The sequence below is a fragment of the Dicentrarchus labrax genome, unplaced genomic scaffold (genome assembly GCF_905237075.1).
Source record: "Dicentrarchus labrax unplaced genomic scaffold, dlabrax2021, whole genome shotgun sequence".
In the NCBI taxonomy this organism is placed as follows: Eukaryota; Metazoa; Chordata; class Actinopteri; family Moronidae; genus Dicentrarchus; species Dicentrarchus labrax.
In genome coordinates this window covers 3,395,760-3,419,450 of record NW_026136710.1, presented here as the reverse complement: position 1 = coordinate 3,419,450, position 23,691 = coordinate 3,395,760, and the positions used below count along the sequence as shown (strand labels likewise).

The window sequence follows — 23,691 nt, the reverse complement described above, 5'->3', positions numbered from 1 at the left end:
GATTTTAGACTTTAAGACCCCACACTGCAATGTCCCCATCTTGATTTTAGCCTTTATTACGTGTCTCTCTCACAATCTTTCTCTCTCAATTTCAATTGAATGAGGTTTATTGGCCTGAAAAGACAGTGTTCATATTACCAAAGCATACAAATATTAACAGTAATGATGGAAATAACCATGTTAGTTATAACTAATTCATAATAAGTCATCTCTCTCGTCTGTATCTCTACGATCACTATCAAAGAAAGACTAAAAGCCCCCAAAAAAAACCTTTAAAAGAGAAGAATTTGGACACTCAAATAAAATGGCTGAGTAAATAAAGTGCACTGGTAGTAACTGGGGAGTGATTTCAGACACAGCTTTGTTTCAAAGCCAAGATATCTGCTGTATTGAGCTTCCCTCTTATGTCACTACCTTTACATATAGTTATACCTCTTAGTACTCCTAATACTGGGAACATTCATCAGACCATTATTGAGATAAAAGATAAAAGAGGTATAAAACTAATTATAGACAACAGGAGGCTAATGAATAGCCTGGTTCATCCTCTCATCTCTGATTCAACATTCGGAAGATATGATGAAGCCTCGCTTCACAGCAGCAGTTTTTTAGCGGATTAAAGGAGTAATTGTGGGAAATAAGCTTATTCTATCTTACTGAGAGTTATATGAGAAGATCAATACCACTCTCATGTCTGTCCGTTGAATATGAACAGCAGTCTCTTAGTTTAGCACAGGCGTAGGCAACCTGCAGCTCCCGAGCCACTTGCGGTTCTTTGGCCCCTCTCCAGTGGCTCTTTGTGGCTTTGGGAATATATATATATATATATATATATAGAAATTACTTTTTAACATTTTAAACGAAAACGAAATTCTTACATTCTCCAGTTGAAATCAAGTCAAATTAGTTTCCTCTGTTTACAGTCTTCATGCTAAGCTAAGCTAAATGCCTCCTGGTTTTAGCTTCCTGTCCCACGGATATGAGAGTGGTATCAATCTTCTCATTTAACTCTTGGCAAAACAAGCGAATAAGCGTATTTTCCAGAATGTCGAGCTGTTCCTTTAATGCTGACTCGGAAACCAGTGATGGCCTAACCACCCTGCTGCTTTTTTTTTCTCGACAATATCTGGCACGCTGTCCCGCTCAGGTCACCACTGGAGCACTCAGAGCTTGTAAAAAGGAACTGTTTAAACCAAAGACTTTACCTCACTGTGGTGGTTTTGGGGGTAAATGATCTGCCACTGCCATGTGTGTGACCAGGAGCTGCATTTGGCCAGCACACTATTTTTTACTGCACTTCTGGGATTATGCTTAAATTTTCATATGGAACAGGAAGGAGAGTTAATGTTACATTATGAGCCCGGCTCGGCCCGAGCTGCCGCAAATCTAAAACAGGTGATACAGTGATCTTACTGACTATGTGCTTCTGGGTCCAGGTCAGGTTGAAATGTGCCACTGATGTATTACTGAGAGAAATGCTGAAAAAAGACACATCAGATATTTCTTTTCATGAAGATGCACAGAAAAGCTCTGACTGCACAGATAAATTAGCTTTTTATAAGGACATTGCCTGCCATATAAATCAGTAATTTATGTCTAAAGAGGAGACCAGAGGAGGCCAAGAGTGTAATTCCTCTCCAGCACCACCAGGAGAGTACTTAATGTTCCCCCGGTGTCACTGTACCCAGCTCGGAGCAGGAAATACCACTCTTTGCTGCTGATCATGTGACTGCCAGGGATGAGATGGAATGGTAATAGCATTATCATGCTATTCAGCAACCACTATCTCCCTCTGCCCTTGTGGGTAAGGGCTAAATATAGCCAGATAATCCTTCTCATCTCTTAGAAATTCAACTAACACTTCTTTTGTGACAGCGATTATTTTCTCCACTCATCTTTCTTTCCATTTTTACTCTTGCTTCTACACTCTAGAAAAAAAGCTTATATATATTTTGCATTTAACTTTTAACTGCACTGTTTAAGTGGTCCTGCAGCTCATATGTTGGGTGGGTGTGTGTGCAGAGATGGACCACGTGCCTGACCCCTGAACCCTGGCCATGAGTCCTCCCTCCCCAGGGTGTGATGGACAGAATGTGCAGAAGGAGAGAGCTCTGTAAGTTAGTGTGCGTTCATTGGAGGGATATTGATGAGTTCGCGAGATCAAAGAGAAGATGGTTTGGACAGGCACGGCAGGTTTTCATGGTTAATGGTTGGTCACTCGCAGACGTCCAAGGACAGAGCAGAGAGTTCATTTGTCTCTGGTGCAGGTGTCCTCCGTGTTTTCTGTCTCTACTTTAGGATTAAAGGACAGGTTCAGAATGTTTCATGTTAAAGCAACACTCACAAGCCCATATGTACATTGACAGAGTTAGTGGTTGCCTAAATTGTCCCTACAGTCTTGACGTTTTCTGTAAATTCAGTTCAAGTTTGCACTACATTTGGATGGCTAGTGTTTCCATTATTGACAGTAAATATAGTGGACAGAGCTTGGCCCGCAGGGGCCAGCTCCATGGGCTCCAATAACACACTGTTACCATACAGTCTTATGGAGAAATGACCAGACTTCTCACTTGATTTATTAGCTCAGTAAATGGTTTCCTAATGAGTTTATTGTCTCAATTTTTAAAGTATATTTTTTGGGCTTTTATTGCCTTTATTATAGTGACAGCTGAAGACAGACAGGCAAAGGGGGGAGAGAGAGGGGATGACACGCAGCAAAGGACCGCAGGTCGGATTCTAACCCTGGGCCGCTGCAGCGAGGGCTCAGCCTTGGTACATGGGTCGCCAGCTCTGCCCACTGAGCTAACCGGGCGCCCCATGGTCTCAATTTTTAGTTTCAAGTGTTCTTCCATACAGCATGATGTTAATTTAGTAATTAAGTACTGTAGTCATGTGATAGTAACACCAAGTTGTTGTTCTATGTTCTATGTTCTACAAAATAGCCTGTAACTTTGGAAGACACTAATTTCCCATTTCCTCATGGAGCCTCCCATAAACTTCTGATTCCCCTTTAATGCAATTCAGACAGAATAAGAACTGTAGATTTGTCTCCCATCACTTAATGGACAGTCAGACACATATCAGCTCTGCCTTCAAACAACTCAAGGGGTCGCATGGGGTTGGATTCTCTAGAAGTCCAGTTTGAGTAATAAACCTGTGAGTTTGAAAGCTCATCAGAAGCCAAAACACTGCACAGATGTTTATAATAGCGTAAGACACGATTTAACAACTGCAGAAGTTATCACGGCTGGAATAATGTTATCTTTTGTTGCAATGATTAAGAAGTGAACATGAGGAATACAGACTTCACAAATCTGGTTCAACTTTTTTGCAGACGACTCTGTGTTTTTATGCCAAAGACCACTGCATTGGCATCCCACTGCGCCACCACACTGCCCGCATTTCTGTTCACTAAAGTTGGTCTAAACACGGCCTGACCTTGAAATCATGTTAGGGAGGGGTATTTCCACAGCCAGTATGGACAGGAGGAAGAAAGAAACTCTCTTTCCATATGGATATGTAGGTATAGTTTTAAGACTCATGAACCTTTAATATAAGCTGAGACAGGGCCCCCTTCTCCTTTACTATGCTTTACTTGGATTAATGTCCTTATGTCACTGATCATATTTCACAGCTACTTTATAAGAATATTTTTCATACTGGCTGAGTCTCTCTTCCCCATTACACCACTTCTTCTCTTTTCTCCCCTCTGTGAACTCCAGAAATGCTTATCATATTACACTATAATATAAAAAATTTAAAATTTGCATGCACACTTGTTAGAGCCTCCTTAGGTGATGAAATAATACAAAGTAGTGTTTGTTAGAAACGCTGCTACGCTCCCTTGTTGCTCTGATGTTTGTTTATCATAGTTAAGGCGACTCGGACACACCTTAAAAAAAGACATGATGAGTGCAGAGGTGCATGTGAGGAGACAGCCAGGAGAAGAAAACGGGGGAGTGCTGCTGTGTGATGCAGAGAACTGGCCGGGTGTTGGGACATTAACAATAGCGTATTCATTCCTCTACATCTTGCCAAACATGAGGTCCAAGCAAGGCCTGCCCGTGAAATTTCCAATACCACAGCAATTGGACAGGACTGATCTGGAATGAATGCTATTTCTCAGAAACTGAACACACTGAAGGAAACTAGTGTAAACAATAAATTAAGCCCAGGACTACAACAAAGACCAAGGTTAAACTCAAAAAAGCAAACCTCAGAAATACTTTACCTCAAACTGAAAGAATATTTAGCATTGAGTTACATGGAAGGCAGTTGTTATCTAACCTCCTAGTTGGACTTAATAAAATATTTCCAGTTAAGGTCTGGGTGAATGTATTCCATATTGTGAGAGATTATTAGAGAAAGAGGTAAGTATGGTATTGAATTTTGGTGAGAGGCTAGTAGAGGCCATAATGTGGTTTGGCTTAAATGTGATACGCTCATGCCAACCAGTCATAGTACATGTGCAGATATATTAATAAAATAATGTCTTAATTATTATTTCAGCTTTTAGTTTCAGGTAAACTAGATTGTTAAAGGTAGGAATTTGATTTTGGTTTGATAAATACATTTTCTAGTCCTTCTGTCCAGACTGAAACTTCTCAACTATAAGATGAAATACTATGAAATTAGTGTAATCTCTACATTTTCAAGATGGACTGGCATAATATTTTGAGCATTTATTGTTCCCAGATGATGAATCCTAATGACTTTTTCTAGTATTAGTGGTTTTAGAGAGATGTCTTGATAACTAATGGATGGATTGCAATGAGATTCAGTACAGACATGTCCCCTTCAGGATGAATTGCAGCTTTGTTTGTGCCCTGACTTTTCATCTAGCTCATCGGGTTTTAATTCGTTCAAAATGATTCATGATCAAATTGTTGGAAAAGCTGAAAGTTACGCAAATTGTCAGAGGAAATTTGATAAACTCAGTCTGTTTCCAGACGTCCTAAACCCAGTTACTAAAGATAATCCACTGACCTTTGTTGTGAGCAGTTGTTATGTATCACTGCGCAGAAGGAAGCGTGCATCTACTCATGGACGAGAGGTTCATGCTCGTGTCAGCGCAGGATGTAAACATTAATGGCGTCCTCATCGGCTGAACTGTAATGTTAGCTAGCTCACCTAGCACCACTGAGATAATTAATGTTTAAAAACTGCTCACAACAAGGTCTGTGGATCATCTTGAGAAACCGGGTCATGATTCTTGGAAAGAGACTTTGCTGTTGAAATGTCCCATCTGCTTCCATTACATTGAGAAGAAGGAAGACACCCCTCCGATGGATATCTCAGCAAGTCACACCAAAACAATCTGGGTGGATAAATAGCGCTACAGGTAAAAAAGAAAAAATATGTATTTTTGATTTTTAGGACAAACTGTCCTTTTAACCCTTCAGGTTCTGTTTGTGTTGTGGTTCAGCAGGTAGCCGGGTCACCTTTAAGGGATGCGGTTTTGTTCCTTTACTGTCCTCTGTCAGCAGGAACGACAGCAGGTAAATGGATTAAGTGTATAAAGAATCAATAGCCAATCACTTAGGCCAATGGAGTAAAGCCAAGAGCTTTTGCTTGGTTGTGGATGAGACTGAATAACATTGTGTGTGTATGTGCATGTCATCATTTGGGTAGATGATGCTCTGGAACGGCGTACTCTACGTTCAGCATACTTAAGGACATCCTCCCTCTCGAGAACATTATGAAATCCATCAAGAATGAATTATGTCGTGATTTAGCCTCTTCTGCTCCAACTGCCCACAACTAATAAATGACAGCAAGCTAATGAGGACAAATGATAATGGGGCTGTAGTCACAGTACAGAAAGCTACGAGGCTCATGGTTATTACTCTGTTCTGTTACACTGTAATGCTGCTTCTGTCTCTGTTTCATAGCCCACATGTCCTTCACTCCCGACAAGGAAAAGGTGAATCTGTGTATAAAACACGGACATGTCGAGGACATCCAGTGGAGGCACACCGAAGGTTTGGCAGCCATCTTCATGGTCCGCTGTAATGTGAACCCTCTTTAAGATCTATTCTTTTAGTAGCTTGTAACTGTGATTATGTTCTGAAGTAACAATGTGTTTTATGGAGGAATAAGTCATTCTGTTTTATAGTGTGTTAGTTGTCCTTAATGCCATCTCTCCGCGCTCTCATTACAATGAAAAAGTGGCTACAAAGACAAAATGATCTGCTTGCAAGCAATTTTATTAATTGACTAGAGATTCATCAATCAATTGTACTCTGAAGAGAACAAAGTCGTATTTCAAGTGTAGGTCAGTTGATAATAAAAGAGCACAGTCACAGCCACATAAGACTTTGTAAGGGCAACAAATAAGCGACACCACTCTGCTTTAAAGTTAAATTGAAATAATAATTTTAACTAACTCTCAATATCACCTGCCTTTGAGATTTCATTGTTACGGTTTGTTTTTATGTCAAAATACCAACTGGTCAAGCAATTTACCATCAATATAAAGTTTTTTTAAAGCTGTATTATTTAATTTTTGGCCACTTGAGGGCACAAAAACACAACCACCCCACGTCACCAGTGTGTAAAGTTACGACTAATGTGTCAAATAGTATCAAAAATATTGGCAGGTCTTTAATTGCTGGAGTATTTGGGGGATTTCTACTGGTGTTTGCAAAAGTCTTAAATGTCAGAAAATTATTTAAAGGTGGTAACTAAATGGAGAACTGCATCAACGCAAAACATCATAAGATACAAACAAAGGTGGCCAAGTTTGTTTGTATTTGGGTACCCAATGAGGGAGAGCTAGCCACTTGTTTCCTGGCTATGAATCCCTTTCATCTTCTTTACCTGGGGCTTTGAGATTGCATACCTCAGGTACTGCTGTGGACTGTACAGCAGTAGAAATAACGACTACACATACATGCCCTTTGCACTAACAAAAATCTACAGTTCAAAGAAAACACATCTGAATTTTGGAGGAACTTGTTGATACACAAACACTGTGGAAGGTCAGAGAGTGCATTCTGCCATGTGGGATTTGTCTATTGGTGTGGTTGCAGGGAAACATGGTAAGTATAGCACTTTTTCAAACAATTATCACGTAAAAGTGAAAACTTGTTCAACTAATACATATCATCAGGTTACCAGAAAGAATGACGATGAAAACCACTGTAAGCAACGTAGCACAATGTTTCTGCAGAAGGGAGTTAGTACGATTTGGTAATCTAGGTTTTTAAGTGAAAGGACAAAACCTACATCCATCAAAGAGTACTCCCAGCAGAAGATTGTCATACGCCCTTGGGTGTTGTCTTTGTAAGTCATTGTCACGACTGGGATCCTGTCTGAACCGGTTAAAATGTTTCTGACTTTGCCTGAGGATCAGGTCAGTGCTTCGGCCAAGACCAAAGCATTTTCCATTTCTAGAAAGCAGAATCTGTAGACACTTCTTTAGAAATAACAACTTACTGAAGTCAAATTGAAGAGTAATGTCCTCACCAGAGACTTTGTTAATTTGTTTTTCGTCCATTGCAGCGTTGAGCAAGTATGCTGCCTGCCGTGGGTAAAAGAGCCCGCCCGACAACACGGCTAGTTCAACTGGCAATTCTGACGTAGCTGCCGTTGCTGCTGAAGCCAGTTCATATGAACATTTAATTATGAACAAATCAGTACAGATTCCAACAGAAAAGAAAATATAACATTTCAACATTTTAATGCAAATTGTGCTTGCAGGGTCTAAAAAACAAGCCAGAACTCCACATTGGCAACAAATTTGAAACAACACACTGAGTTAAAGCATCCGACCAGTCTTGGGAAATGTCTTGAATGATGTGACAAGAAATCATTAGCAAAGGGTAAGACCATGAACCAACAGCTGCAAAGGTCCTCCACCAAAGTCAAAAGGATCTGGTTACCTCCATTTCCCAGAGGCAAGTAGACAGACTTGTACTAGAATACACTGAAGGAGATCTGCTGCCTTTGAGCAAGGTTGAAAAGCCATCGTTCAGCCTATTAGTTAATGGTTTGCATCCTTCCAGGCTTGTGCCTTCAAGAAGGCAGGTTCAGACACTGTTGAAGGCATTCAAGGAATACACGGAAGAAATTATGGATAACTTTTTTTTGGGACTGTAAAGTAAAATCTGTTTGAACTGAGCTTTGAGCTTTGAGCTTTGTGAAGTATGAACGCTGTTCACAGGCTTCCTGTTTTGCAAGAACACAAATAATAAGTTCAATGTGTAGCAACTGGACTTGCAAGATTTTCTCTTCCCAGGCTTCAAGCTGTGTGCTTGTGTCTGAACCACAGTGGTTTAGAGGAGCTACTGGCAGCTACAGCACAAGCTATGGTTTAACGCTAGGTGTGTGGATGACATGAAGTGACGACTGTTCTGATCTGCATCAGATATTGGAACTTTTGGCAATGGAAAATATGTTTTCCCTTGTGTTCTTTGACTGGCTTCGATAACAGTTTAACTACGTTCATTGATCTAATTAGTACAATGGTTTAATAACCTGCTGAGTATTTTTTTTAAAAGTGCCTGCCCTTTTCCAAACAGATTCCAAGGACGACCTCCCAGATGGTTCTGTGTAACAAACCATTTGATGCAAGTCAAGTTAGCACTTAGAAAGAACTCTAAGAAACCCTTTATTGCTGAAATATTTTAAACAATATAGTATGTATGTTCGGCTATGGCATCAGTATGCACAGTAGTGTGTTTGGTTCACAGCTGATAATTAAAGTGCAGAGCTCCGGACATTGAAAGAAAACAGCTTTGAAAGAGGCCATGGTGCACAGCTGAAGCATTTCTCTTCACATCTTTGAAGGTGTGAAGGAAAAAACACATCCTCCTGGTATATGTGATGGGGTGGCTGTTGCCCTCTCCTCGGCAGCCAGTGCCCTTCGGGGCTTTGATCTTGTCCGCGGCAGTTCAATCTGGGCCTCAGCTGTGGGAAAGAGCAGCAGGGCTTAACAGTACAGAGCCCAGTAGATAGCAGGTGCTGGAGCCGTGACCTTCCCATCCCAGGCCAGCATTCCTGCCTGTCAGACCCCCCAGGTCCGTGCATGCACTGTCTCTAGCCACACCATCTGGAGCTGTTTGTCCTGCTGCACTGTGTTCAAATGGAAGAGTGTCCAAAACGCTTCAAGCACTCATCGACGACACTGCACTACCAGGGCAACTTTGATTAAGAACGGTAAACCCTCAGAGAGTTATGTTGTTTGTCGCTATGCTAATCCTCACACCTCCCAGTAGGAGAATAAAATGCACAAACAGCCACGGTCTTTAAGCAAAGAGTTATGCCACAAGTCTTTGCGGATATCAGCCCATTAAGTATTTAACACATATTTGAGCATGATTGCATTTTGTGCATGTTTTTGTGCATCCTCATGAGGATCTCTGGTGTATCTTGCACACATTTATTTTGTCACGGAGCTTGTGAGGGATATTTAAATGCTGATAAGCAACAGCAATGGCTTCTCTCACTGTCAGTAGTTTCCATTTGAAGTGCAGAATCCCGGAGAAGAGGAGAAATCTGTTCCCCATCCTCTCTACACCTCTTATTATAAGCAGTCCGTGAGCTCCACGTCTCAGCAACCCGATGTATCACCTCGTCACTTACTCAAATACATATGGTACATGTCAGGGAGATTAATATTATCCCCTTGGCTAATAAAGTCAACATACTGGAATAAGAGTTAAACAGTACTCTACTGTAGTCTTCACTTTTTAGTAATCAGACATGCTGACAGTGCAGTATAAAGGCCTGGTCACCGGCACTAAAACGACCAAGTAAATCTGCAGCAATGTTTTTATGTCATGGTCAACGTTGACCAACGGCAATCTGTCTTGACAGTGCTGACTTTTGAGGGAACGGAGAGCTGGCTTATCACTTTATTTAACCCTCCTCTGTCAGAGTAAAATGTTCTATAAGAGAGTAACGGTTTGCAGACAATTAAAGGATGGTGCAAATACGTCTTTTGAATAAACGTGCTTTCATGACTCTGTGTGAAGGCTGAGCTGTCTCTTCTGTCTCTACCTTTCTGGCAACACCTGAAGCTGCTCAACGTCCACCTCGATCCACACTCTTCACTTTTGTTTAACAGTCTACATGTGTCTGTATTTTTGTCATCAAAATTGTGATTTCTTTTTTCTAATCCATTCTGTACAGACGACAGCTGTGGTTTTTTGGGTTATTTTTCTATACCCGAATTGGGCAGGAAGGGTCTGAGTATAGGGATTGTAAAAAACCCTTGAGTAAAATTGTGATTTGTGATACTGGGATGATTCTGAAACTGTGTGAACCTACTGTCCTGTCCCAACCAAGCCATGCTATCAAGTTTGCTAACTTTCCATTAGCAAGTTAGGTTAGGTTGTAAATCTTTTTCCCGTTTCAATAACTTTTTATTGAATAAAATAGTGTACCATGGTGAACAAAATGCCAGACGGACAACAGAACCCAAAAGCACAATTCTAGAAGAGTCTGTACTTGAAGATATTACAGTGATCTGGGCAGGCAAAAAGGGGAAAAACAAAAATGCTGATGTTGGACCGATAAGGCTTACAGCACAGGACTGGTCGATGTGAACCAGTATATATGCTTGGAGCTAATGAGGTAATGACAAACAGGTAACAGTGGTGAGCAGGTGAGGCGAGTCTAATCAGAAGACTGCCAGGAGGGAGCGGCTTGGTCTGAAATGACGACAGCGTTAGAACATGACCTAATGACAAACCAAAATGAATGAATGAATGAATGAACAAAAATACCCCAAACTATGATACATGGTGGTTAGAAGGTTGCATGAAGACTTTATTCTGATTTAATCACAAAAACGAAATGAAAAAGCCCCCAAACTAAGATATTTTAACTCAAAAACAGTGAATCACTGTGGCACATTAGTAAAGCATTGAGTAGAAATATGTAAAGGTGTCATTAGGAATCAATAAACTTTATTTTCAAATCTTCAGACATTTTTCCAAATACATACATGTCTTTTTTCAGTGAACTTAAGCCTTTTACTTAGTGTAAGTAACATTTTTTTTACGAGTGTCATGGGTTTGCCACCCCTGTAGATCCACCAAACTACATCACCAAGCTTCTAGAATTAAATATTTAGCAAATACATGCAGATTAATTTCACTGTACCATTTTCTTAATGCGACCAGGCTTTGAGGCCGACAGCGTTGAAACCAAGAAAATACTTGGAAATTCAAATGCCAATAAAGTTGCGTGACAACATGTGTTGTCTTTCATTGCCTCATCATCTGGAGGCCTCCTGGCCACGTGTGCACGCACAGTATCCTGTGAGCATCTTATGTTTCTCAGGCAAAACCTTCTGTTTGTATGTTTAATCTATAATGAGCTATCGTCGACGTATGTGCGCACATAATCGTGTGCAAATGTTGCGTGTGAAGAAGCCACCTCAGAGCTGTCGGGTCATCCGCAGATACGAAATATCTCGGCCTGAACTCCATCACCTTCCCTTTTTTCCCTCTCCTTGTCACCCTCAGCTCTGCAGGTTAGGACTAATGTAATCACAGACCCCTGCAGACGGGCCAGCGCGGCAGACAGAAGCTGGGCCAGACGTACAGGTATTCTAAACTGGTTACATTAGACCAAACAGGCCATCTGTCTCCCTCTGTAATTGGACACTGTGGATTAGAAGGAGACGGCAACGTTTCCCAGCCAAGTGGGCTAGTTACTGTTTATTTGGAATTAATTACCAAGGAGAGTGGAAACCTCACAGCTCCCAAAGAGTGAATCCAGACACTTGAGGCCAGGATGAGAGGAAGGAGACTGCCATACCAAAAGCTATGGCAACAAAGCTGGGACAGTTCAGGATGGTGTTTGACGCCCCTCACTTAGACTAGCTGACGTTTATTATGTTTGAGTCTCAGATGATGATGCGGCTGGTGTGTCAGAGTTAGGTAGATAAGGACAAAAGCTTTCACAAACGTTGCCCTCCTTCTCCGATTCGGTCACCCTAAACTGAGGCAGCGAATGAATGGATTTCTTCAGCGGTGGTAACGGGTATCCTGGTGTGATGCCATTAGCTTTTCTCATGCTGTGGGTGCTTTCCAAGAGTTGAGTGAAAGGACAAGAGTATATATCTCTTAAAGCCTGTGAGAACGGAGCATCCACTTTGGCACCAACACTTCTCATTTGATCCCCGGTGTACGTTGAGCTTTTTCCTCTCACAGGGATTACTGTGTACACGACTAAAAATGTTGCGCAGACATGTTTTGATGTGTTTTGACAAGCAGGGGGAGAAAAAAAAATGAATCCACTAACACAGAGTCTCTTTAAAAGCTGCTCTTTTATTGTATCTACTTTTAAAAAAAAGGGGGCTGGTGAAGGGCTGTATCACTGCATTTTTTTCACTGTGCTGAATTTCAGTTTGCATGCAGTGAAATAAATGTACAAGTGAGACAACGCAATAAATTAGCATATAATTTACATTTGAAAAAAAAAAAATTAGTAACAGTGTACCAACATTAATACTGAATATAAAATATACGCAAATAATCACATGATGCTTTTCATTTCTCTTGCACTTTAGGTACAGGTATAAGCAATGTGACATTCAAACATCCAAGTTCACAGCAATGAGTACCAGTTTGATTGATTTCACTTCTCTTTTTCTGGAGGCTCCGCATCCCACAGCCAGTGGATGAGTTAGTCCATTGCAGTTTGAAATATTCAACTGATTTCAAATGCTTCTCAGCATCCACTGTCCTTTCCCAACTGCCTCAAGGTTTGGTAACCAATAAAAATCTGCTCGACATTGTCATACTGACGGTGGCTACAAAAAAATGTAGCAGCAGCAAAATTAGAAATTAGTTGTTAACAGCTTCGATGAGATTCTTGCACACTCCTACATTGTTTCTCCCGCTGTACCTCCATAAAGTGTGATGGAGATCATAGGTGTTCCCTTTCACGACCCCCTACACCCGCAGACATGTAATAGGGTCAGTTACAACTGGGCGAGTGTCCATTTTGTTGGTAGCACAAACAACAATACAAGGTTAACAATGAAAATTCCCAGTGTGAGGTATAAACAGATACAAACAGAACAATAACATGACCAGCATTTACCAACAGAGATATTGACAAGGATATTATTTCATATTGTTTGGATCCAGCCTCACTTTTAAGCACACTGGAGAGGGTTGAATGGAAGCACCCACTTGATAGCACCAGAAGCCTGGGAAGGCTGTAACCCTCGGAGCAGAGCAGGAGGAAAAGAAGAGGTAAACACAGTACTCCATGGAAATAAAAAAAAACAATAAAATAAAAGAGGGGGAAAGCACCCTTGAGTTGGCTGTATTTGTGTTTTCCGCTGAGGGACAAAGATGATGAGAGGAAAGAGGACGAGGGGGTAACTTTATCTGAGGGTGGGGCAGGGGGGGCGGATACGTGGTCTGGCAACATGTCCACGATGAATGTGATGTGTGTGTTTATTTAGCACTTACTTAAAGGAATAGACAGACATTTTGGGAAAATATGCTTGGTCACTTTTCTGCTGAGAATTGGTCGAGAAGATTAATGCGACTCATGTCCGTTCACTAAATATGAAACTACAGCCAAGAAATGGTTAGCTTAGCACAAAGACTGGAAACAAGGGGAAACTCCTAGCCTGGCAGCAACTCTAAAGCTCACCAACAGACCTTTTTCACAGCAGACAAAAAAAGTAGGGCACACATATGTTCCATTACTGTTTGACCTGAATGGACCAGAACCTTAATCAGTATCATTAGTAACGCCTGTGTTTGCCCTACTATTTCATTTCAAAGTGGCTGCTGTGAAAAAAGTCTGTTAACTTGTTTTATCTTGTTAGTTTAATCCGCTCAAAATCAAAGTGTGGAACCTTTTACGGGGGGTTAATGTGCTGGACCAAACCTCCAGGAACGGAACGGAACTGGACAGTGAATTGATTTTGGCCTAGTGGCCACATGGGGTATTGCAACTTCTGCACAGTTTCCCCACACACAATCATTGGAAACGTAACGTCTGTAAAACATTTTTCTGAGCATCATAAACCCCCGAAATGATTACATCATTGTATATCATTCATGTAGACAGGGTGCCAGATCTCCTTAATATACCCATCAGGCTACACCGATTCGAATCCAAAAAGTTATATGTAATGCATAGTTTTAAACTCTGAGATTAAATAAATATGATATAACTAGTTAATTAGTAAGCTTTAGGTGCAGGCAGGTGGATGTTACGTTTGGACAGAGACAGGCTAGCGGTTTCCCCTTGCTTCCAGTCTTTATGCTAAGCTAAGCTAACTGCCTCCTTGCTAAAGCTTCATATTTATAGTACAGACAGAAGAGTGGTATCAATCTTCTCATCTAACTCTCGGCAAGAAGGCAAACATTTCCCCAAACTACTCCTTTATCAGCTCTTAAACCATGTCAGTCCTCGCCTGCTGCTGAAATACAGAAATATGACTGATAATCCAGAAAATAGTAAGAAATAGTGACTGCACTGTGATTCCAATGAACAAGCTGCTTCATAGAATCTGCTCCTTCAAAATGAATCCTTCAATAGTGAACTGAAAGCTCCTCAATGGGACGTGTAGAAAAGGCCAGTTTGGTAACAGTGTTTCATGCGGCCCAGGCACAGTCTGACAATATCTTCATACTACTTTTGCACTAATGACTGACACTGGGTGAAGTTTTATTTTGAGTGTTAGGAACTAAGGCACCCGTCTGGGGAAAGAAAAAGTGATAAAATCCTCCTATAACCACGTGGTATTTTCTAGTCCTGGATAAACATCATATATAATATACAAATCCTTACAGTATATAAGGGTTTAACGTATGTTACAGTATGTAATATTTCCATTCCAGCACAGAGACATTGAATATGAATTCAATCACATTACATTCCCTTCCATGACAGTAGGCTACTATCTGACACAAACATGATCAGACGACAATATCTCAGCTCTGTTTGGAATTGTACAATAAATATACAGTACACTGATGGGGTTTCTCTGTCGTATTTGAGCGGTAAATTGGCAAAGTATTTACATGAAAAAGTGCACCGAAGCCAAACGTCTGCCTGCCAATAGCACCATCACCCAAAGACAGGAGTCCGACACTTTCAACTCCCATCCCCCCCACCCCTCTTCTGGTGGGGAGTCCTCCCCTCCATCTGTCCATCTCCGGGGTACATCCTCTGCGAGTGATGTGTCCAGCACTTTGGATTCATAAAACAACAAACACGAAGGAAGACTAAGAATGATATTAATAATTATTATTATAATAAAAATAACATCACCAACAAATAATCTTCCGAGTTCCACTTCACAGAAGTGAAAATTAAAAAAAATAATAAGTTTGTGTCAGCGTTGTGGGCTGAGCAGTGGTTTGGATTCCACCACGATGGAGGGCAGGAGGATCGGGTGTGATAAACAGGGAGATCCTTACTAATTCATCTCTCCCATTCAGTGCCGTATCAGCCTCCCTCCATCTCTCTCTCGCTCTCTCTCTCTCTCTCTCTCTCTCTCTGTGTCTCGCTCTCGTGCTCCCAGGGTCAGTGTCCCTGGCAGGTCTTGCAGCACATCTGTCTGAAGTACGCGCGGCTGCAGAACTTGAACTTCAGTACCAGCGGGCAGTAGGCCACTTTGTTTACATCTTTGCATTCTGGAGGGAGGAAGAAGAGAGAAGAATGTTAACACATGTTAAATTAGGCCTCCTGGAGAACTTTCTAAAAGTCTTTTTAATGAGTATGGATCTTCTTTTAAGAGGTGACCTGCTTCCAGCCCCAGTTTGTGCCCCTCATGTGTAACCGCTATGTTCGAGTCACAGCGCAAAGTTCAGAAGGTCGTTTAACCTTCTAGGGTTTAGGAGGGTTACTTTAAAAATGAAACACTTTACAGTTACCATTAGCTGTTAAAAAATTTTGTCAGTAACCTAAACCAAATATTACAATAATAAAGTAATGTAACTTGATTACTTTCCGTTACTTTTGGATTGCCTCAGCACTAAATATGCAAATAAAGACAAAAATAATGTCAATAAGAAGTATTGATACAAGTGTATTCAATAAGACAACAGAACAATGTGAGCATCCATGTGTCCACTGCTCAGTGTATATTTCTGGATTACAATCTCAATTACCTGTAATCCATTACTTTCTAAGCCTGTGTTTAACTTACCCCTGTGCTGAAGGTATTTCCAGAACCCTCAAACACTCTTCTAACCATCTGTTTAACCACTGTTTTTTTTAACCCGATGTCCAAGTTGTGATTCATCCAAACAGAGACGGTAACTAGAAATGACGTGTCTAAGCTCAGTTTGTACAACGTGAACCAACATTTAAAATGTTATCGTGAGTTATATTAGGACAGAGTTTGTGGACGGTTCACCAAGCTAAATTTAGTGGCATAAAATGGACGGGTGGGTTAACTAATAAAAAAATTATTATTATTACTTGCCCATTATGAGCTGATGAGCCTCCTACAGCTACTGTAGCCCTTAACGCTCTCAAAAAGGATGAAACTGTCTCCTGCAGCAAAGTCGACAGCTGAAACAATCCTACTTTTAGTTTGGAGGTGTATAACGTCTCCTGACAGCCTGCAACGACTTTAGTTAAATAAATTAAAACTTTTTAATACCTTTAATAGCCTATCGTCTTTTTTTTTTGAGGAAACTGAAGACTTTGATGGTTCTTTCCAATATTTTATTTTTAAAACAAAATACCACGTTAATATTTTGCTGTCATTTCTGCTGCCTTGATTCAGAAGTACAGTTGGAAAAAAGGTTGAAGATTTTTTTTATTGTGCAACAGATGGAATATTTTTTCATCCAGATGGTTCGAAGAGTCTGAAAATACCTTCACAACTGCAGTAAAGTGTTTTTAAATGGCCCTCCGGGTTTTTCAAATATCACTGGGTGTTTATTTTTCAGGATGCTTAGCGCTTTGACTGCAATGTAATGGTAATACATGGGAGGCACAAACTGGGGCTAACCTGCAACATGAGGGCTGGTGCATCTCCCCAAGGCCTTAACAGAATAAAAGTCTGCAACTATACTTGGACGCAGAGGCTGAGACTGAGACAGATCCTGGCCTCGTTCACTAACTGGGCTATCTGCCATTCCTACCATGTGCACACACACACACACACACACACACACACACACACAAAACTGCTTGCTGGATGCCGGACAGGCAGTGCTCTAAATGCCTTATCACGATCAGAGTGTCTTCCCTTATTAGGCTTTGGCCCCTGCGTCCACAGAGCCAAATGAAACGAGACATTGCCTCACTGCTGTCCGTAAAGGAACAATTAGCCTACAGCTAATCCCATTAGCCAGCCTGTAAACGCTGCTCACGTTTTCCATTCAGGCTAATCGAAAGGCCCTTCTCGATGCATCTGAATAGCCATCCATCATGTGTAAGTGTATATGGAGGGTTGAGCTGTTTCGCTTTGACAAGAAGCCAAACTCACTGGAAAGATTAATGTAGCTGGCAAAGTGTAGAGGAGTGTGTCATCCAAGCGTGTTTAGGTCATAGTAGAACAGTGAAGATGAAGATAGAGACAGTTTATAACCTTTTCAATTGAGGCTTTGTGTGAAAGCAATGCATGTATGGCACAATAGCTGTTCACATAAACCATCTGCCTTTGCATTTGAAGGGGAGTGCAGTTTTTAAATAGAAACCTGCGTCTGTCTGGTGACCACACAATTTCTTTGCAAGCTTGATGAAAAGTGCAAGCAGACAACTCATCCAGCCAGCGCTATTAAAATGTGATGGCAGACTCAGATGTGTGTGTGTGTGTGTGTGTGTGTGTGTGTGGCGTCGTACGTTTGGTCATCTTACCGTCGCCATTGGAGATGGGGGTGGCGTCGCACTTGCTCTCACACTGCTGCATCGTGGTGGGTCGGAGGGACTCTGCGCACTCGTTAGACGGCTGCCCGGTGTAGGACAGGCACTGCACCGTCCTCATCTGCTGGCCGAGGCCGCACTGGGCCGAACACTGGAACGGGAAGGAATCAGTGAGTCCAACTTTTTGTCTATGCAGGAGCATGTTTAGCCAGTTTAGCGAGGTAAATGAGGACCATGCTTCTCTCTGTGACCCTGAGTGCTGTAAGTCTGCGCTCCTTCCTGCACGCAGACACACACTCAGCCATTCTGAGTAATCCCTGTACGCACGCCGCATGACTTGATCCAATCAACCAATCACCAGGGCACAGGGGCAGCCAGAGTCACCTTCCCCTTTTTGTCTGATTCAACTGGCCGCCTGTCAGTGACTATGTTTCCTAACTGGGAGTAACCAGGTCAACTGTTGCTCACGAGGTTTCTCTCTGCACATTTTTGGTGTATGTGTGAGGAGAGAAAGAGAAACAGACAGACAGACAGAAAATTGCCTCTTGTTTCTCCTGAGGAATTCCACTCTAATTCTTTTCAGACTAAGAGCTGAGGTACAAGCAGTGTGCACGGCTAAAGAGTCATCCTGAATCCCTCTCAATCATTTCAGATGAAAATTATAAGGCTGCATCTATTGAGTGCTGCTGGCAGGAAGGCCAGAACCAGAAATACCTTGAACTGACCATTGAATTGGCATTATTTATGATATCTTTAGGATGTAAAGAATAACTTTCTCCATAAGACTGCAACAGTTTTGAAAAATAAATAGAAGTTGGGTCTTGCAGATTACACCTGTACTTCAATCATTACCTTAAACCTGCAATGATTGATTGTTTTGGTAGCTTGGGGACAGTAGAACTAATTAAACACAACATTGATCACCTTTTCAGTTGATATGATGAAAATGTCTGCCAACAGCTGCTTATTTACACATCCAGCAGTTGTAGGGAAATGTTATTATTTATTCTGAGTCGTGTTTCTGGCCTCCTGATGAATGTAAGTCCAATATTCACTGTCCTTTAGCTCTGTTTTTGGTCTCTACCAACTCCTGAGGGAAACATCTGGCTCTTTAGCTGCTAAATGCTCCACTATGTTCACCAGCTAGATGTACTATCACTGGATTACTTTGATACTGAAGAAAACTTAAAAACATAATGATTCTCAGGCAGTTTCTGGTCTTGTCAGATTTGTCTTTTGTGTAGATTTTTTGGCATGCATTGTTAAATAGGTGTCCAATATGACTGTGGATATAATCTTAAAGAGTTAAAAAGGCATTATTTTTAATTTCATCTGGACTTTAAAATACCTGAATTAATTGCCTTCATCAGCTGTGTGTCGCAGCAGCAGTGGCTGTGACGCACAACTTCTAACCGTTTTGATAAGCACACTAAATCAGCAGCCAAACTTACACCTGTCCCCTTCACATCACACATCATCTTTCCCTCACGTCCCCCCTCCCCGACTCCCAGGAGTGCCTCACAGCTTTAAAACCTCCGTTATAGCCAAATAAAAAGAGAACTCAAAAACAGGAGACGTTACAAGGCCAGGTTCTGCTTCTGCCAGATTGTGTCTTCTGGATGGATGCTTTTCCAGCCCGGCTCATATTGTTATATACAAACGTAAATAAACTAATACAGCTGCAACTCCAGAAGCAAATCCAACAAAGCATCAGGCAGAATATACTGAACACAGGTGCAACGGGTGCTGACTAAGAACTTTTGATCAGGACCAGAGGAAGAGTCCGCTGCGTGTTTCACAGCTCAAAGGTCTGCAATAACTGACACAACTACGTGAATGTTAAATCTATTCTCTCACTAACAGTAAATAGATCACTCATTCTTGCATTATGACTTGTAAGCTTTACTTGACTTAAGCTCTTTGCTCCTCCAGGGAGCGCAGGTCACTGACAAATGTCCTCCACCGCACTCGGTTTTTGGCAGTTCTTTCGAGATCCCCCACGCTGATCTACCTCCCAGACATTTCTGCCTGGACACCTCTTCTCCAGTCTTTCCTGAGGTGACCCCCTTCCAGTTCAGGGTGTTGTGGTTTTATTTTTCTTGACTCAGTGCACCTCAGTTGACGTCTATCTGACTTTTAGCTATCTGACTATAGTGAGAGACCACAAACTCCCACTGAGGGTTCCCAGAAGAGTGACACTGAAGGGCTTGGCGGGTGATGCCCGGCCTTCCAGTTGCTTGATTGCAGCCCTGTATTTCTGATTATGTTGGTCTTTTTAGTGGTGTCTTCTCTTTGGCGATATGTGACCGTTCTGCCGGTGGAGGCCAGCAGATCATCATAAGCCACTGTAATAAGTCTTGCACTCTATTTATCACACTACAACGCAAAGTTGTTAAATTGGGCTTTTGGAACCAACAGGCCAACAGATTGGACAGACCTCGTGTCTCTTGACAAGCCAAGTCATCCTTCTTCTCACACGTAACTGCCTGCTGTTCTACACTGAATTTGGCTTGTTTTTACATGTTAATTCCCTCTTCGGTAATTTCTTCTTCCTGTAAAGCATTTCGTAAACTCTGCTTAAAAGTATGCAGGGATTTTTTAGAAAATTGCATGCAGGTATATTGAGCATATTGAGTCATTTTGACAATTCTCGCAAAAAGCAGCGTTGTGGTTTGGCTCTCTTCCTGTTTCTGCATCTTATATTAAAATATTACATGTTTTTCTTTCTTTTTAAGCTTTTTAAGTGATCGTAGCAGTTCGCGAAAAAGGATCTTTCAGATACAGCTGCAGAAATTAGACAAAAACAAGAAGCAAAAATCATTATTTCTATTGAGTAGGTGCCATTTTTTCCCCAAATGTTTTTGTCTATAGTTTCAGTTTCAGTCTACTTCCTGTAATCTGCTTGTTCATTCTCCTGTGGAAGGTGCATACTCGCTGAGACAATGTCCAGTTATATGTTTCCTTGCCATAAGCAAGAGAATATTTATTAATAAGTATGAATTTCTACAACCTTCAGGTATTATTCCCAGTACTGCAGTCTTATTTAGGATTTATTTACAAGGATATCTCCAAAACACTGGAGTATTAAATGTTGATGGGTCTTAATAAAAGCAACCCAAAGAGGCTTTTTAGCATACTGGCTTGATTTTGTAAGAGAAGGAGCAAAAACTTAATGAGAAATGACTCTATTCGATGGACTCGCCTTGACCACAGAACAAAGGGAGAAAACGGCTGTTGACACATGAAAAAAGTTGTTGTACTGAACCCAAAATGTGCACCTGCATTTCTTCTTCTATCAGTGTGCCAGTTGTAATAAAAACCTGAGGTTGGTTCTATGGGTGGCCATTAAACTCCTTTGGAGGATAAAAAAAAAAAGACTACAAAAACAATTGCCAACACACCTTTGGCAAAACACAAGCATCACATGAAGTAGAGATCTTCATAATTACTCTAACACACCTGTCGGCCATCACTGTTAGTGCGTGCCCACATACGAGTGTGTGATATGAGCCTTCAACAAACCAGCTGACGAGAGAACTACCAGGCTTTCTGTCACCTTCAATGATCCTCTCTGGCCGCCTCAGATCACTGAGCCCACATGTCATCCCTTCCCAATTAGAGAGTCTTTATTAGGACCCGCTGCCGGCCATGACAGATGGCGTACGTCAATGGTGCGACTTAAGTGGGATTTGAACCGGTGACCTTTTGGCCCTTGGAGACCAGGCACTCGGTAGCTGGCAACAATCTCCCCTTTCTGACGCTTGGAGGGCCGGCGGGCGAGGGATCGGAGCAGCGAGGGCGAAGCTTATAATTACAGCCAAAAAAAAAAAAAGTGCTGTGTAAGAGCAGACTCCAGCTGTTGCTCTACAAGGTATTAACCTCGGCTCGGCGTGGCGAGGAACCCGCTCTTTGATGAACCGGGCTGAGGTTATCAGTCAGGTCTGTTTACGGCTGTTATTGGGACTGATTGAATTGTAAAGGAGTGTTAACTGATGTTTGTGTGTCTGTGTGTGTGTGAACGCACATGTGGCCGTTATGAAGAGAAGCTAAGGGAGAGCTAGACTGCCTGACTCTTGACCTTTCACCTCTGACCTCAACAACACAGAGCTAAAACCATGACATCACCTCCACCAGAGCGACGAGCTGACCCCGAAAAAAAAACATCTTCTAAACATCACGGCGCACTGTTTAAAATTCCACTTTTACACTAAATTATTAACAAATCCAACAAAATAACAAGCCATACTTTTGTAGATACAACTCTCTCTGACGCACGTTTTTCTGGCGTCCTCTCACCAACATGAGTCAGCTGTGTTGTAAAGTGTTCAACAGCCTTGCTGAGCGCACTAAGTCATGTCAGGGTGAGCCCAAGAATGCTACTCCTCGGTCTTCCTCTAAATCGTGTTCCTGGAAGTGATAGAGAGGGCCTGCTCTGAGGCAGAGATAAACTTCAAACAGCCAGGAGGATATGACTGCCACTGATCACACACTCCAGGCCTGCCGGAGCACTTGGCCCCACACACACAAACACAAACCTCTACGCGCGCACACACACACGTCACAGGCCTGCTTAGTATGTCATCCAGGTGTAAATTATATTAACCATTCACCAACACATGGAATCTATCTGTGCATCTTTTGTCTGTTAAACATTCGAGCTATCCTTTTAAAGGATTAACCAGCTGTACCGTTGTTTGGGAAGCTCGCTCAAATCATGCTGAAGTTTTAAAAAAAGAGGCTTTTTGTTCTGAGATCAGGATGTGATGTGAAGGAGGTGTCGTCCTACCTGTCCCCATTCGCCAGGGATCCAGCGAGGAGGAGGACAGCGTCCTAAACTGCAGCGGATTCGGACCGGAGGTTTGTTGTGGCTCGGGCAATGGGCGGGCGGGAAGGTCTTGGTCAGGTCGCTGCTCTTACACAAGGCGATGCGGTGCTTGAAGCCAGGGCCACATTTTGGCGTGCACTGAAGAGGGAGGAGGAGGTGTGAGAAGAGCATCTCGACAGCACAGTGAGCTGAAGGGTTAGTTTCAGGATGTTGTCTCACCTCTGACCAATCCAGAGTGACCCACTTCGGCGGGCAGGACTGGTTGTTGCATGACTCTCGTTCGATGGGGCGGTGAGTCAGACAGTGGGTGTCCTCCAGTGTCTCCTCCTCAGCAGGGCCAATCTTCCTGATACACAGCACCGTCCTCGTCCTCATACCGCCGTCACACGTCTTCCCGCACTCTGACCAGTCGCCAATAAACCACCTGGAGGAGAGAAACATGAGTGAAAACAGAAAGATAACAGTGAGCGCTGTCTCAGTGGCATTAATCTATATAGCGGTGTGTTATACTCCCTGTGGCTACTTCATTACAAACAAGCTTTTGGTAATTACAGTGTAAAATCACATTATGGTACTGCACTGCAAAAAAGAAACCTCAAGAAAGTGAAAAAGTCTTGTTTCTTGGAAATGAGTCTTAGGTTTTTTTGTCTGAAAAGAAAAATAATCTTGTCGAGCATGTTCTGCATCAGAAATAGTGATCTCCTTTTAAGAAAGTACATCTTACTTTGTCTTAATACGATATTAGAGCAAGATTTAAGCAGTAACAAGTTAAAACAATGGTTGCATAATATCCCTGCAGAGATTATTTTCCTTATTTTAAGAGTAAGACCACTCGCACAACTTCTCAGTTTAAGAGAACGTCTTCTCGTCTTAGTGTTGGAAATGAAGCAGCTGTTTAGTTTTTCATTGTTTTAATAAAAAACACTAGGTAATTTGTAACATGTTTTAATGCAAGTATTTATCTTTCTTATTTTATTCCACCTCATGCGGTATAAATAAATAATGTATATACATTTAAATAATGATTATTATTTATTATTAAATCAAACCTTTTGACAAAT

The 23,691-nt window shown here is 41.8% G+C and overlaps 1 protein-coding gene across 3 annotated transcripts in view; it reads right to left on the bottom strand.

The window, feature by feature from the left end:
• Positions 1 to 12,261: 12,261 nt before the first annotated feature.
• Positions 12,262 to 23,691, bottom strand: part of adamts6 (ADAM metallopeptidase with thrombospondin type 1 motif, 6) — a 64,901-nt gene continuing 53,471 nt past the window's right edge. For all 3 annotated transcript variants that reach the window (XM_051412164.1, XM_051412166.1, XM_051412165.1), the window contains exons 22-25: positions 22,850 to 23,054; positions 22,592 to 22,768; positions 17,800 to 17,956; positions 12,262 to 15,620 (exon numbers count right to left, since the gene is read on the bottom strand). In XM_051412164.1, the coding sequence (XP_051268124.1) occupies positions 15,511 to 15,620; positions 17,800 to 17,956; positions 22,592 to 22,768; positions 22,850 to 23,054 (649 nt within the window). In that variant the 3' untranslated portion in view covers positions 12,262 to 15,510. The remainder of the gene's footprint in view (positions 15,621 to 17,799; positions 17,957 to 22,591; positions 22,769 to 22,849; positions 23,055 to 23,691) is intronic.